This window comes from Melitaea cinxia, chromosome 19, assembly GCF_905220565.1.
Source record: "Melitaea cinxia chromosome 19, ilMelCinx1.1, whole genome shotgun sequence".
Lineage (NCBI taxonomy): Eukaryota > Metazoa > Arthropoda > Insecta > Lepidoptera > Nymphalidae > Melitaea > Melitaea cinxia.
The window spans coordinates 10,344,354-10,359,077 of NC_059412.1; the positions used below are offsets into that span (position 1 = coordinate 10,344,354).

Consider the following 14,724-nt stretch of genomic DNA (forward strand, 5'->3'; position numbering starts at 1 on the left):
AGCTTAATCAATGTGGTCTTCGATCTCCAAACCTTGGCACGAAGCTGCACAGAAGAAAAACGCACTAGTGGCCGTGCAGTGTCTTTCTTCGCACCCAACCTATGATAGGCTTCGAAAGAATTTAGGTTTACACCCGTCAGTTTCATTCGATCGACTAGCACCTCGAGAGTCTTCTTCATTATATCCTCACTAGGATCCTCCTTGCCTCCATGCAGGAGTAGAAACTTTCTGCGTGAGCGTGTCTCCACGCGATCCAGCCAAGTATTAGGAGTTCTACTTGGGCTTTCAGCATACTCAAAGCCACACCCACACCAATGTCTTAAACGAGAAGAACTCCGTACTCAGTATCTTAACGGTGAAGTTCGATGGTGCAGTAGCAGAGATGTGCCTTTCGAACTCTTCCATCCGGCTCTTTATTAAAGAAGAGAGCTCATCCATGGTCTTCAAAACTTGTTCAACTGATGAATCCATTTTGTTTAGTGAGTGAGAGTGTGAAGTAATAGTCAACCAAGGCAAGAAATAGTTGTTATAGCATAAATATATAAAATAAACACTACAAATTGAAATATAATTGAGGAGCAGTTAAAAACGCGTCTTGAGAGTTTCAATTCTACCCGTGAAGGATTAGTAGAAGAGAGAGTTAAAATAATTTGCTGCCGGTATGGATGAAGTGTTTTTTAATAATGAACCGTCTCGAACAAAAGTAATATAAATTATAAAATAAAAAATGACGGTGAATTAAAAATTGTCAAGCGCATACAAAATTACAAGATTGAGTTGCTTCTAAAAACTGATAGGCGCTCCAACATGCCCCCGGGCGTTGAAAGGAACTTTCAACTCGAACTTATCACTGGTAACGGGCAGATTCTGTTAAATGTTCTTCTCACTATTCCCGTTGATGTTTGTATGTCAGCAACACGAACGACTACATCGGTCCCCGGATGGACGGCAACAATTCGTCCCAATTTCCATTTCAGTGGTAGTAGATTTTCTTCCTTTATCACTACTAAGGAATTTAGCTGTAAATCGTCCTTACATGAATGCCATTTAGTGCGTTGTTGCAATTCAGAAACGTACTCTTTACTTCATCTCGCCCAGAAATGTTGGCGGAGTTGCTCGATTCTTTGAAAACGAGTTAAATGATTTATGGAGTGATCTTGATATTTTGGCTGTGATATGGAAGTAAGAGGGCGACCGATGAGAAAATGGCCTGGAGTCAGCGGCATGTAGTCAGCAGGATCTGAAGACAGCGGTGTTAGTGGACGAGAGTTTAATATGGCTTCAATTTGAATTAAAATGGTGTTAAATTGCTCGTACGTCAAATTACAATTTCCCAACACTCGCTGAAGATGATACTTTGCTGACTTAACACCCGCCTCCCAGAGACCACCAAAATGAGGAGTATACGCGGGAATGAAATGGAACTTTATTCCATCATTGGCCATACTTTCACCCAAGTAATCGCTATTAGTTTTTAAAAATTTCGAAAGCGAATTCGATTAAACTGAATTAATCCATAATGTACTGTTGTCAACAACAGCGCTTAACGACACGTCAGATCGAGTCTCCGGTAGAACCTCAGAATGTTTGACTTGAGAAGGCCAACGAGACGAATCCTCCATCAAAAATTCGGGACCAGACCACCACAAATCATGTTTGCGCAAAGTACTAATATCGACACCACGAGATATCAAATCAGCTGGATTCATGCAGGTTGGAACGTGTCTCCATATGCAAGTGTCTGTTTTTTTTTAAATATCAGCAACACGGTTGCGTACAAATGGCTGAAGCTTACAAGGCAACACCTGTAACCAACCCAGCACAATGGTCGAATCAGTCCAGCAAAAGACACGACTTATCTTTGCCCGAAGCGAGCCTACGACCTTGTCATATAAACGGGCTCCTACCAAAGCTCCACACAATTCTAATCGTGGTATTGTCATAAGGTTTTATCGGTGCTACTCGACTTTTGGCCGTTAACAAACGAACCATGCAGTTGCCTCTATCATTTAAGGAGCGAACATAGACGCAGGCCCCATATGCCCGCTCAGATGCATGTGTAAAAATATGAAGCTCTAATTCTTTGTATGAATCACAGACTACAATACAAGGAATGCGGAAATTATTTAAAAGATGCAAATCTTTGACAATGTTTTGCCAATGCATACTAATTTTAGGCGGCATTGTGTCATCCCATGATAACTTGTCTAACCACATTTGTTGCAATAACATTTTCATCCTAATGACACATGGGGACAACAGCCCTAAAGGATCAAAGATGCGAGCTATAATTGAAAGTAAATCACGTTTTGTGTTACCATAAGAAGTCATTGATGAGTCTATAGAAAATGAAAACTCATCAGAAGTGGCATACCTGCTTAGGCCTAGTAACTTATTGGCCTCATTAGATCCAATATTTAAGTTACATGATGATTCAGCAGAATCTGATACTAGGCTTGGTTCATCTGACATTCATTTTTTCAATGGCATACACGTTGATAGAAGTGCTTAGGTGACTTCATGCAACGCCGTGATGTCCGCATTAATGAACGTGATGAATCGGCTTTAATTTGGTCCATAATACCAACAGATGAAGAACTAATGTTGGCTAAATTGCAACATGTATTTTTAGAAAATAATGTAACATGCTTGTTACTAATAGTACCAGAGACTATCCAACCTAATTTGGTTTCACAGAGCACAGGCTTTCCATCACCTAATTTTATTTTATGTGACCCTAACAAGTCCCAGAATAGGTCAGCGCCTATTAGGATGTCTACATCAGAGGGCTTATAAAACGTAGGGTCAGCTAAACATATCTCAGAGGGAATATTTAAATTAAGTTTAACTGAGAACTTGGCACTTGAGTAGTAATTGATGGTAAAACAAAACAATAAACGTCAGTAGAAAAACTGTTATCTAATGATGTCATGGAAACACGACAAGTTCTACCTACGTGAGAGCTCACGTTATTTATGCCTAAGATTGACCTATTTATCTGACTAGTTGGTAAATTTAATCTTTTACACAACCTATTAGTCATAAAACTCGAAGTACTGCCACTGTCAAGAACGGCGCGAACGGTATGCAGACGATTATTACGATCATACAGATTTACTAAAGTGGTTGATAACAGAACTTCGCACTGCTTAGGATCACCGCAGGATGTGCTGTGAGCTGACAAGGCTACATTATTTGTGTCGCTCATAGTACATGGTGATGGTGATGATGACTGTCTATCGGTTACGCTACTAAAATTATTGTCGTTGCGAATATTCAACATATTCTTAGAGTTCGAAACATGAATGAGCGTATTATGCTTACGCTTACATAATTTACAACCCGATTTTTTACAGCGGTTAGCAAAATGACCCTTATGAAAACAGTTATAACACACCTTATAATCTGGCAATAATTTAAAACGATCATTGTTACTCAACGAAAGAAACTGTGGGCAAGTATTTAGATTATGGTCACCTTTACATTTAGGGCAAGTTCTCGTAACAAAATCTGTGCCGGAATTGATTGGACTTTGAGCCACCATGGACTTCAACTTAGGACCCTTTACAAATGAATTAGATACATTGCTTCGCGACAGTTCTATTGTTTCAATTAAATCAGCGCGGTTACGCATAAACCTAATGAAATCCTTAAATTTTATAGAATAGTCTTTATCTTCACGTCCCTTAAATTCCTCCCATTCACGAAATGTTTTTTGATCTAACTTGCGTGTAACAATGTAAATTAAAAGTGTGTCCCAGTGCTTTACCGGTTCACAAGCGATTCTAACGCTCGCAAGTTTTTATTTAATTGATCAATGAGACGTTTCAAAGTTAACGATGATTCCTTTACAATCGGTTCAACATTAAACAAAGCGGAGATGTGATTTTGAATTAACAGCCGTTTATTGTCAAACCTATCGCACAATAACTGCCAAGCCACCGAGTAGTTACTCGCTGAGAATTCAATGGATTGAATTACCACAGCAGCAGATACCTCCAGGGAAGCGCGTAAATAATGAAATTTATTAACGTCATCTATTTCATCGTTAGAATGAATGAGGCTAGTGAAGGTATCGTGAAACTCCAACCAAGTTTCATAAGAACCGTTAAATATGGGCAATTTTATAGTGGGTAGTTTAACAAATTTATTATTACTAGCACGAGTACTTCTGTTACTACTAATCGAATTATTGTCGTTATTAAACTTGGTTAACAGATTCTGAGCCATTGCTAAATATTTATAATATTGTGACTCAAACTCGGATCGCTCAGAGAACTGTGCGCGAGCATCTTCGACGATGCATTCTAAACGCGTCTGTACCTCATCATATTGTTCGTACAAAGATTCAATCTTACCCAGTCGTAATTTTATCTCAGTTGCATCAAACTCGTTTAACCCTTAATTTGGTACTGTATGCTGTGCCATACAAACTTAAAAAAAAATAAAGTGTTAAAGAAATATTATGATTTCAATATAATTATTAATATTTATTCTTATAAACTAGTCACACTTTATGAAAAAAAATGTTTTTGAGTGTTAGCAACACTGGTGCTGTCACTTTTTTTCAAAATGTCTGCCCGAAAGAAGCCGGCTGTGCTCACTAAGGTATTTATTTGTTTTTTATTACTTTTTCCTCGTAAATTTCTAATGAAACACTTATAATTCGATCGTGACATTATAGTGAAGTGTTCACTGTTATAATTTTGGCAATATTTGTGGATATTTGTTGTTTTATTTGATAATAAACTTTGTATACCGTGACATACATTGCCAACTTAGTAATAAATCACTGCATGACGAAGCTGTATGTCACAGCATACATTGCCAATTTATTAGATTTCTTTTTGTAATATTTTTTTTTTGCGATTTATGGGTTTTGTTTGCTTCGGCTTTGGTGTATGCAATTTTTTTTTTCTTTTTGTGATATTTTTTGCGATTTATGGGTTTTTGTTTGCTTGGGCTTGAGTTTTGGTGTATGCAAGCTTTTTTTTCTTTACAGCACGCGCTACTTACACGTGGTGGTAGAATTTTAGCTTTGATCCCTACTGAAAATGCACTCTCTGATGATGGTAATGCGTCTGACGTCGATGATGAATTATTAGGCGCTCAAGTTTTGCATTCAGACTCATCTTCCCCAGCCCGATCTATTGCGAGTTCCTTAGAAAGACTGAATATATTAGATTCCGATGGTGAAACCTCAACCGATGAGAATGTTCGGCTTACACCTGTATTCCAAGAAGTATACCCGAATCTATCGCTTGAGCCCGATTGCAGTACTATTCCGACAATAAGTGACATTCCAACATTGCCTGCAACCCCTGCCACGCCTGCAACTCCTGCCATTCCTGCTACTCTAAATCCTGTATCTCAAGTCGCTTTTGCATCACAATCTTCACCTGCACAACCTTCAGTGACCATACCTAGCACTCCCACTACATCCTCTACATCGCTAAATCGCATAACTAGAAAAACACGATCGAAAAGACCGACGGTTCCTGTTGCTAAACGCTCACGCAGAATCAAAAAGTTCGTTCTGTGCTATAAATGGAAAAGGACTGCTGCTTTTCAACACAAAGCAATTATGGAAGATGAACCAGAAATCGATTCTAAGACACCTACTATTCCCTTGGACTATTTTTACAAGTTTTTTTCTCCAGATGTTATAACTGACATTGTTGAACAAACAAATGCGTATTCAGTGGAAAAAACCGGACGATCGATTGAATTAGTTGAAGACGAACTTCGAGATTTTCTGGCTATTCACATCATTATGGGGGTCGTGTCCATGCCTTCATATACAGACTATTGGAGTCTGCAATATAGATTCGGTTTAGTTGCAGATCTAATGCCCATAAAAAGGTACCAAAAAATTCGAAGATACCTTCATTTCGTCGACAATAGCTCTGATAATAGTGACAGATATCATAAGATAAGGCCCATAGTTGAAAAAATAAGAGCAAATTGTTTAGCTCAAGAAGTCGAGACCAAGTTCAGTATCGACGAAATGATGATTCCTTACAAAGGGACTAAGGCCGGCAAGAGACGCCAATACATGAAAGACAAACCCAATAAATGGGGTTTCAAAAACTATATCAGGGCTGGAGTATCAGGTATGATATACGATTTTATCCTGTACGGAGGAGAGGACACTTTCAGGTTCCATAATTTCACAGAAGAAGAATTGTCGCTAGGCTTTGGAGCTCAAGTAGTCATTACTTTGTGCAAAAGTATAAAAAAAATACCAGCTTTTGTATTCTGCGACAATTTTTTTTCATGCCCAGAACTCTTTTACATACTGAGAGAAAACTACGGTATTTTTGGATTGGGCACCATCAGAAAAAATAGACTGAGAGGAGCAGATGCAGTTTTACGTACGGAAAAAGAAATGAAGAAAAAGCCTCGAGGAGCTTATGACCAAGCAGTTTGTGACAAAAATCGCCTGGTAGTTGTGCGTTGGAATGACAACAAAGTCGTAACGTTGGTCAGTACTTATGTAGGTACAGAACCGGTAGAGAAAATCAAACGCTACTGCAAAGAGGCCAAACAAAAAGTTGAAGTCAATTGTCCACAAGTTGTCAAAGAGATAAATAAACATATGGGTGGTGTAGATTTGGCGGATATGCTCATCTCGCTATACAGAACTCCTTTCAAGACACGACGTTGGTATGTCGGCATATTTGCCCAGCTGCTTGATATATGCATCAACAATGCATGGCTATCTTACAGAAATGATTGTACTAAAATAAAAATAAAGACTATGCCCTTGAAGGCTTTTAGGTACGAAATCTATGAAGGACTCAAAAAGAATAGACGTGCTGTGATTGACCCACCCGACATCAAAAAACGACCACAAAAAGCGATACAGCCAGTTCCTGTTGAGTCCTCGCGATTTGACAATGTGGGTCATTTCATGACCATGACATCTCAGGGTCGGTGCAGGTTATGCTCTAAGCTCACGACTGTCATTTGCAGCAAATGCCAAGTCCGGTTATGTTTCGTTACCGGAAGTAAACCCAGGAATTGTCAACTAATTTATCATTTTCAAAAATGAGTAGAGTTTATGGGTTTACTTCCAGCATTTACTGCAAATCACCGTGTTGCAGAGCTATTATACCCGCTACTTTGTTTTCATAATGTATGTCCATCATTTTTATAAAGAGGTTTGATTTATGTTTGTTTTTAATTAAAGTTACAATACATATTTATGATTTTTATTCTTACTGGTTTTGGTAAGGTATGTCCCAACATACATTCAAATGAATACATATTTCTTTACCCACTTGGCAATGTATGTAGTAGCATACATGATTTTTCAGGAAAACTGAAAACCCTAGATTTTTTTTACTATTTTTCTGGGCATATTTAGACTCTACACATTCCTATTTCAGTATTTGTTTCAATTCAAAATGTTTATTTTTTTTGCCAAATTAAGGGTTAATGTTTTAATATTGAGAGCTTCGAGATAATTAATGAAAGTAGTTAATCGGCCTTTAAAGCTCCCTCGCTTTTTTATTAGTTCTCGTTCCTCTGACATTTTGGGAGTCGAGTGCAGTCAACCTTATAAAATTAAGCTAATTATGTTACCTGAGTGTTGGGTTAAAATATTATGACTAGTAAATTTAAATCAAGTTCAATATTAACACCACTAAATAAATCCTCTTCATCCACATTACACGATTGCAAATCTTTCTTCTTTTAAAATATAAATCCTCTAATATAATAGCTGATTCTTCTTTAAATAATATCCGGTTCGAAGTTAGACCACATGAAGGATTAGTAGAAGAGAGAGTTAAAATAATTTGCTGCCGGTATGGATGAAGTGTTTTTTAATAATGAACCGTCTCGAACAAAAGTAATATAAATTATAAAATAAAAAATGACGGTGAATTAAAAATTGTCAAGCGCATACAAAATTACAAGATTGAGTTGCTTCTAAAAACTGATAAGCGCTCCAACAACCCGCCAAAAAAGTAACGTATTTATTAGGATAAAAATTTGTATCATATCTATTAAACTTTAACGATATAAAAGGTATCTGAAGAAATCAACGGTTTTGCCGGTATTTTATAATTGTATTTGGTAACGTTACCAAGCCCTGATGAGCGTCAATTGTGTCAAAAGCATGGGTCAAAAGGGTCAAAAGTTAAAGGATGTGTTCCAATAAGCAACTGCAACGACCACAAAGCCATTTCTATCGTTCCACTTAAGGCTAGGTCGTCACGAGCGATCTCTCGACGTCATAGATGACGTCATTGTTCACATCCACATCGCGCCCACTATGCCTACAAAATATAAATAGGACAGAGTTGACTTTCATCAAAATGTGGCAGGAATTAAAAAAAAGGTCAATGTCAAATTGCGATTGTATCTCTCTTCAAAGCGATTAAACCAATCAATCAATCAATTTCATTCAATTCGACAAAAGTGCAACGATAAATTCCCGGGAACCCATGTTGGATTAAGATTACTCCAATCCATGCGTAATAATAGGATAATTTTTTACCCCACAGCTATGTTTTCACATAGCCAGCCAGCATATTGCGAGCACACAGCTGACGCCCGACAGAACTCAAATATGCGTAATATGCGTTCCGCTTATAAAATTCGCCTTCAACACCCGCGGCGTTTTTTGCGGCAATTTAAACGGTCGTTGTCGATGACGTTGTACCTGTTGTCCTTTAGTAGAACGCGCCCAAATTAAAAATATCTTTTCGCGCCAAATTCCCGCGTGAAAGATTGAAATTGGATTGAAACAAAAGTTGTGACGTTGTGTTGTATTGTATACTTTTCTGTTCTATCTTGTATACTTATATAGTATTTTATCGTGTATTATTTGTTTATTTGATATCTTGTACTTGTGGTGTGGAAAACATTTTATATAAGGTTATTTGCGCGCTGCTCGCGTTTAAACGTGGTGAATGTTTGTGTACACCTTGCGCATGTTAAACAGTTAAATCTCTTTTTAAAAGAATGAACCTATCAGAAAAGCTTGAAGAACTCTCATTAAACAGGTATAAACTATACCGTTTCGTACATGGATATAACAAAACAGACATAAGTTACTTACTTTGAATATTTTTCAGTAACAATAACAGTCAAAGTAAACGCGAAGACTATATAGAATGGAAAGAATATTTCATGGCCATGGCATTTCTAGCAGCGAAAAGAAGCAAAGATCCTAGTTTTCAAGTCGGTGCCTGTATCGTTAACGAAGAAAACAGGATAGTTGGCGTTGGGTAAATATCATTATAATGTCAACAAATTGTGCTATTTGTATTTGATAAGGATATTCGGACACTAGCGTGACTCCAGCGGTAATTTAGCGTGACTTGCGTGAGTGGCACTAAGTCCAGTTTCATATCTATTGTGGTTGTTTCCATAATTTAATCACCCTGAATACCCCTAAAATGTTATTTAGAAGCCGGAGGCTCGGAGGGAGGGTAGCCCCCGCCCACTGTAACGCTCACCCGGGCCTGCGTTTTGTTACACAAGGGCGAAGGGGCTGTACCTTCCAAAGCACCAGACGTCGCGGAATGAAATTATGCCACTGTACAGTCTAATTTTGAGGTTAGGTCTATGGAATTTTTTTTTTTTTCAAGAAGTACCAGACACCCTAGATTACCCCTGGAGTCACGCTGGTGTCTGAATATCCTCAGCTGTTTCTATTGATATATAAATTGTGATCCAAGTATTATCTATCAGTAACTGATACATTATTCTTAAAGTAGTAAAGATATGATTATATATGATATTATGATTCTAATTCAACAAATTTTTAATTTTTTTTGTCTTAATCTACAAAATAAATGTACCAAAATTCCTATCAAGGTAAGTTTGTTAAAAATAACCCTTTTATATGTTTAAAATTGTATGTAGAGTTGTTTAATTTCAATATAAATTATTGGAATTATAAGGAGAGAATAATAAGGAGTTTTTTATTATTATTATTCCAAATGTAAATTGTCCTTAAATTAAAATTAAAAGACAAAAGAGAAAAATAACAAACATGCACAAGATTGTCTTATCAGTGAAAGAGCAACCAAAACATTCTGGAAGAAATAATATGAAGGTCGTAAGATAATGAAAAGCAGGATGCAACTCAATAGATCTCAAGACTCATATAATTACAAAATGTGAAATAAATAAAACAATATTAATCTACCGTATCTGAATACACATTACAACCTCTCTGGTGCAGTGGTGCGAGTAGTCGCATAAAACACCGACGATTTGGTGATTGTTGGATGTGGAGAGTGGAAGAAATAAGAAATATACTGTGTGTAACGTTAATAGCTATTTCATTGGAAAATGAAATCACGAACTGCATTTCACATCTTGATTAAAGCATTCCTAAAACCAACATGTAGGGGCAACCACATGTTGGGGAAACCGACACGTAGCCTACCTATACAAGCAAACACCTAAACGCTTACATACCTGGTAATTTTTATAGGCCTCTTTCCCCACGTAGGAGAAGGATCAGAGCTTAATCCACCACGCTGCTCCAATGTGGGTTGGCGGATATATTCCCTACTATGAGTAATGATCGCTATCAAGTGTACATGATAACAACCGGGACCGACGGCTTAACGTGCTCTCCGAGGCACGGTGGGGAGACCCACTAGGACTGCACAAACACCCAGACCACGGCAAACACTGTAAAATTTTATATACGTATGAATAATTTCGAAATGTTTACTAAATTTCAGATACAATGGCATGCCAACTGGATGTAGCGATGATGAATTTCCATGGGGAAAAAATACACCATCGCCCTTAGATAGTAAATACCTTTATGGTGAGTCACTATATAAAATTCCCGTTTATATAAAATACTTACATAACGATTCATCAATCAATTATCACAAAGTAAAATAATCTTATCTAAATCATTTTATTGCAAATGCATTAACGTTTTTTAATTTATATTTTAGTGTGTCATGCAGAAATGAATGCAATAATAAACAGCAATTCAACTGACGTCAAAAATTGTACAATCTATGTCACCCTTTTCCCTTGCAACGAATGTGCCAAACTCATAATACAGTCTGGTATCAAAGAAGTTGTATATCTATCAGACAGACATGCTCATAAAGATATATACATTGCTTCTAGAAGAATGCTAGACGCGGTTGGAATACAGTATTGGTACGTACCATTAGGACTTTATTTAAAAGAGATTCCTAAAAAAATAACGTTAATTTTTTTTTAAATAACATCGAACCAATAATTTTTTTCGTTGTACAATTTTATAAAAGATTGTCGCAAGACTTAACAAATTAAATTTATGCAGACTATTTTTTTTTTTCGGTCTGTGATTATTTTATAGTATTTACTAACTGACACCGCAAACGTTGTTATGCCATATATGTTAGGAGTATGAAAAATAGATGTTGGCCGATTCTCAGACCTACCCTAGTTATTCTTTCACAATAAAGTCATTTTGATTGCTTTCCATCATCATCATCATCATCATCATCATTTCAGCCTATTGCAGTCCACTGCTGGACATAGGCCTCCACAAGTTCGCGCCAAATATGGCGCGAACTCATGTGTTTTGCCCATAGTCAACACGCTGGGCAGGCGGGTTGGTGACCGCAGGGCTGGCTTTGTCGCCGACCGATGGCGGGAGAACCATCCAACTGCTGGCTTCGAAATTGACAGGCCGAAGAGGGGCAGCAGCGTCTTCGGTGCGACAAAGCCAGCCCTGCGATCACCAACCCGCCTGCCCAGCGTGGTGACTATGGGCAAAACACATGAGTTCGCGTTATTTTTGGCGTAAACTTGTGGAGGCCTATGTCCAACAGTGGACTGTATAGGCTGTTATGATATCTGGCTACTGTATATATGATTGTTTATGCATGTGTATGATTATTTATATCTAAAACTTTTTTATTCCAGGCAATACGTACCAAAACGTGACAAGATTGAAATAAATTTCAGAGAGATCTCCAGTGAAAACAACTCACCATCAAAATAATTTTTTACATTATAATCAATTACATACATAATATTATGTATAGTAGTATAATTTTTTAAAGAAATTGTGATATAATAATCTATTTGATGTTGTATTTTAATATGATGACTCCCATTTTATACAGATGTGTATGAAATAAAAGAGATATGTAAATAAATTTGTAAAATAAAATTTTATTACTTTATGTACAAGATGACAGGGGTACAAAATACTCCAATCACACCAAACTAAACAAAAGTCAACATGGTCTTTTCGTAAAAAACCTTGAAATAATACGGTGTAAAACTTCCGAGCAGAACATTTAATATTGGATCTTAAAAAATATTTAAATGGATTAAGTGTTATTTTTGTTATTAAAAGTAATGTGACTTAATGTTCTGCAGTCGAAAGATAACCACGCCATAACACTCGAAAACTTTTTTTTTTTCAAACTACACAGAGAAGTGGTTATAAAGATTCGGTGCATTCAATAATAATTATTATTGTCCAAACTTTACATATCTACAATGAAATTAAAAACAATAAAACCTAAAGGAATTTTTGTAAGTCCATGTTTTCATTCAATTAATTAGAAATAACATTCTTTGCCCCCATGCAGTCAATAAATTTCAAGACAACAGAGACTTTTGGGAATCTAATTTTATTGTACAGTAAAAACTTAATCATAAGAATTATTTACAAAGCATACCTAAGTATAGTCAATATTGCATGAGGTTCAAGAATTTGCCACACTTCTATTTTTACAAAAACCAGCCATTTGTTATAAATCCTAATTAATTAATATGTTAATAGAAGATACTTGAACACTGAAGGCTTATTACTGGAATAAAAACAAAACCTGGTATACAGTTCATTTTTATCTTGCAATATTTTTTATTATTTTCCAGTCTTGACACTTAAATAATTTAATTTTAACGGAGTTGTTCTTTCTATTTATATAAAAATAACAATAACAGCAGATTTAAAGCAAATGGAACTTAAACCTACAGAGGAACATGTCGACCCTTTACATCATTAAAACAAAATAGTTGTTAATCTTGTTGATTTAATACTTTTTTCTTTTATTAAATAACGAACAAAAGAATATATTGAAATCAGAAATCGACATTGAACTTTGTTACTTTAATTTGATAAATGGCTGAAAAGCGTTAATCTTTCATTTACAAACATTACAAAAAATTTGCTTTGGGCTTCGACGTTTATAGAAATATCTTATTGTTTGATCAGAAAAACAACGCATTTACAATTCAAATTCGATTAAGATACTGCAGGGAAATTATTGAAAACATCCAGATTGGGGCAGTATTGAACAACTTATTCCCTAGCCAAATAAGTCTTTGTGACAGCGATATGATAAAACACCCAAACCATTTCAGCTTATGAGTATATTTTTATGAAAGACGATTTTATAGCTTGACACACAAAAGTAGAACCTGACTTCATTACAATTAAAATTTATTCAACTGAAAACATATTAAAGCATCTAAAAAAATACTATTATTATTAGTATTACGTAGAAGATACTGATGTATCTTGGTTAAACAACATTTAAAAATAAATTATATTATACAGTGAAAAAGAGTTAAATAGATAAAAGATGATGAGAGTATAATCTACTCTATAGAGTTAGATGATGTACAGCAGTATAATTCACAGGTTTTACTTTTATATGTCAACTAAGTTAATTTCTCTGACGGAACAATTGAGATTTCACGTAGAGAAATTTTAACAATAGTCCGAAAACTTACATAAGACAACTCTAACCGTTCAACAAAAGTACCGGGTATACATCTTATTTTTACCTAAAGAATTTGAATGTCTAATATTCAATTTTAAATAAAAAATATTGTACATGTCAATTAAACCATACTGCAAATTCTAATATTTTTTTCATTTTTAAAAAATTCGGTACCCATTTAAAACAGTGACCGTTTGGCTGATGTTATGGTCCAAACAAAATGATTTAACGACTGTCATTCTGACATTTCCCAAAAAAATCATCCTAAGAATCATCGATTACTGCGTGATTTTCTCAAAATTTGACTTGATTAAATAAAATTGTCACCCGCTCAATTATTTTGTCAAGAAGTTCCGAAGTTATATATTTATGCGCCAGAAACCGAGTGACCGGCCAATGAAACCCCAAGTGTTTCAACGTCAAAGTGTCAAAGGGATAGAAGGCCTAACAGTTTTCAAGGGCGAAGTCCTGGGGCTCCGCGGGCCGCTTGAAGGCGAGTGCGTAAGGGAACTTGATAGCGCAGGCCTGTATGTAGTTCGCAATCGCTTCTTCGCACGGACCGAAGTCGCCGGCTCGGAGACTCTCCAGCACTTCCACGCAGCCCTGTGGGGATTCAATATATTCGAGCATTAAAATTCCGCCCAACTTATGACAAATATTTACATAGCAAAGGAAAATTATATTAAATATAATAAGTGGAAATGAAATTGACACAATCTGCAACTTTTTATTTTACTCTGTGGTAAGCGTGTGCAGTTTACTATTTTGAAATAAAATAATGTTACATTTTCTTGATAATTGTAGTTAATTTCACGAATCAAGATTCAGCCTGTAATATTCCACTCCTGAACATAAGCCTCTCTCCCCATGTCGGAGAAGGATCGGAGATTAATCCACCACGCTGTGCCACTGTGGGTTGGCGGATATATTCCCTACTATGAGTAACGATCGCTCGTTATCGATCAGATACACACATGTACATGATAACAACCAGGACTGACGG

General features: G+C 36.2%; 3 protein-coding genes across 3 annotated transcripts in view; 2 read left to right on the forward strand and 1 right to left on the reverse strand.

The window, feature by feature from the left end:
- Positions 1 to 4,572: 4,572 nt before the first annotated feature.
- On the forward strand, positions 4,573 to 7,034 carry LOC123662745 (piggyBac transposable element-derived protein 2-like). The gene is made up of 4 exons (XM_045597544.1): positions 4,573 to 4,608; positions 5,003 to 5,363; positions 5,466 to 6,932; positions 6,976 to 7,034. The coding sequence occupies exons 1-4, from the start codon at positions 4,573 to 4,575 to the stop codon at positions 7,032 to 7,034; spliced, it is 1,923 nt and encodes a 640-aa protein (XP_045453500.1).
- Positions 7,035 to 8,859: 1,825 nt separating this feature from the next.
- LOC123662828 (deoxycytidylate deaminase) lies at positions 8,860 to 12,154 on the forward strand. The gene is made up of 5 exons (XM_045597622.1): positions 8,860 to 9,014; positions 9,087 to 9,239; positions 10,713 to 10,801; positions 10,938 to 11,151; positions 11,905 to 12,154. Exons 1-5 carry the CDS (start codon positions 8,974 to 8,976, stop codon positions 11,981 to 11,983), a joined length of 576 nt encoding a protein of 191 aa, XP_045453578.1. The 5' UTR covers positions 8,860 to 8,973; the 3' UTR covers positions 11,984 to 12,154.
- Positions 12,155 to 13,855: 1,701 nt separating this feature from the next.
- Positions 13,856 to 14,724, reverse strand: part of LOC123662746 (N-alpha-acetyltransferase 15, NatA auxiliary subunit-like) — a gene marked incomplete at its 5' end in the record, with an annotated part of 133,983 nt that continues 133,114 nt past the window's right edge. The window contains one exon of the mRNA XM_045597545.1: positions 13,856 to 14,324. Coding sequence (XP_045453501.1) covers positions 14,166 to 14,324 — 159 coding nt within the window. The remainder of the gene's footprint in view (positions 14,325 to 14,724) is intronic.

Excerpts from the sequence above, each read along its gene's own strand:
- LOC123662745 (XM_045597544.1), top strand. The coding sequence starts at position 4,573 with ATGTCTGCCCGAAAGAAGCCGGCTGTGCTCACTAAG. Across the intron at positions 5,364-5,465 it reads CATTCCTGCTACTCTAAATC|CTAGAAAAACACGATCGAAA; the intron begins CTGTATCTCAAG and ends TAAATCGCATAA. Across the intron at positions 6,933-6,975 it reads CATGACCATGACATCTCAGG|CAAATGCCAAGTCCGGTTAT; the intron begins GTCGGTGCAGGT and ends TGTCATTTGCAG.
- LOC123662828 (XM_045597622.1), top strand. The coding sequence starts at position 8,974 with ATGAACCTATCAGAAAAGCTTGAAGAACTCTCATTAAACAG. Across the intron at positions 9,015-9,086 it reads GAAGAACTCTCATTAAACAG|TAACAATAACAGTCAAAGTA; the intron begins GTATAAACTATA and ends AATATTTTTCAG. Across the intron at positions 10,802-10,937 it reads AGATAGTAAATACCTTTATG|TGTGTCATGCAGAAATGAAT; the intron begins GTGAGTCACTAT and ends TTTATATTTTAG.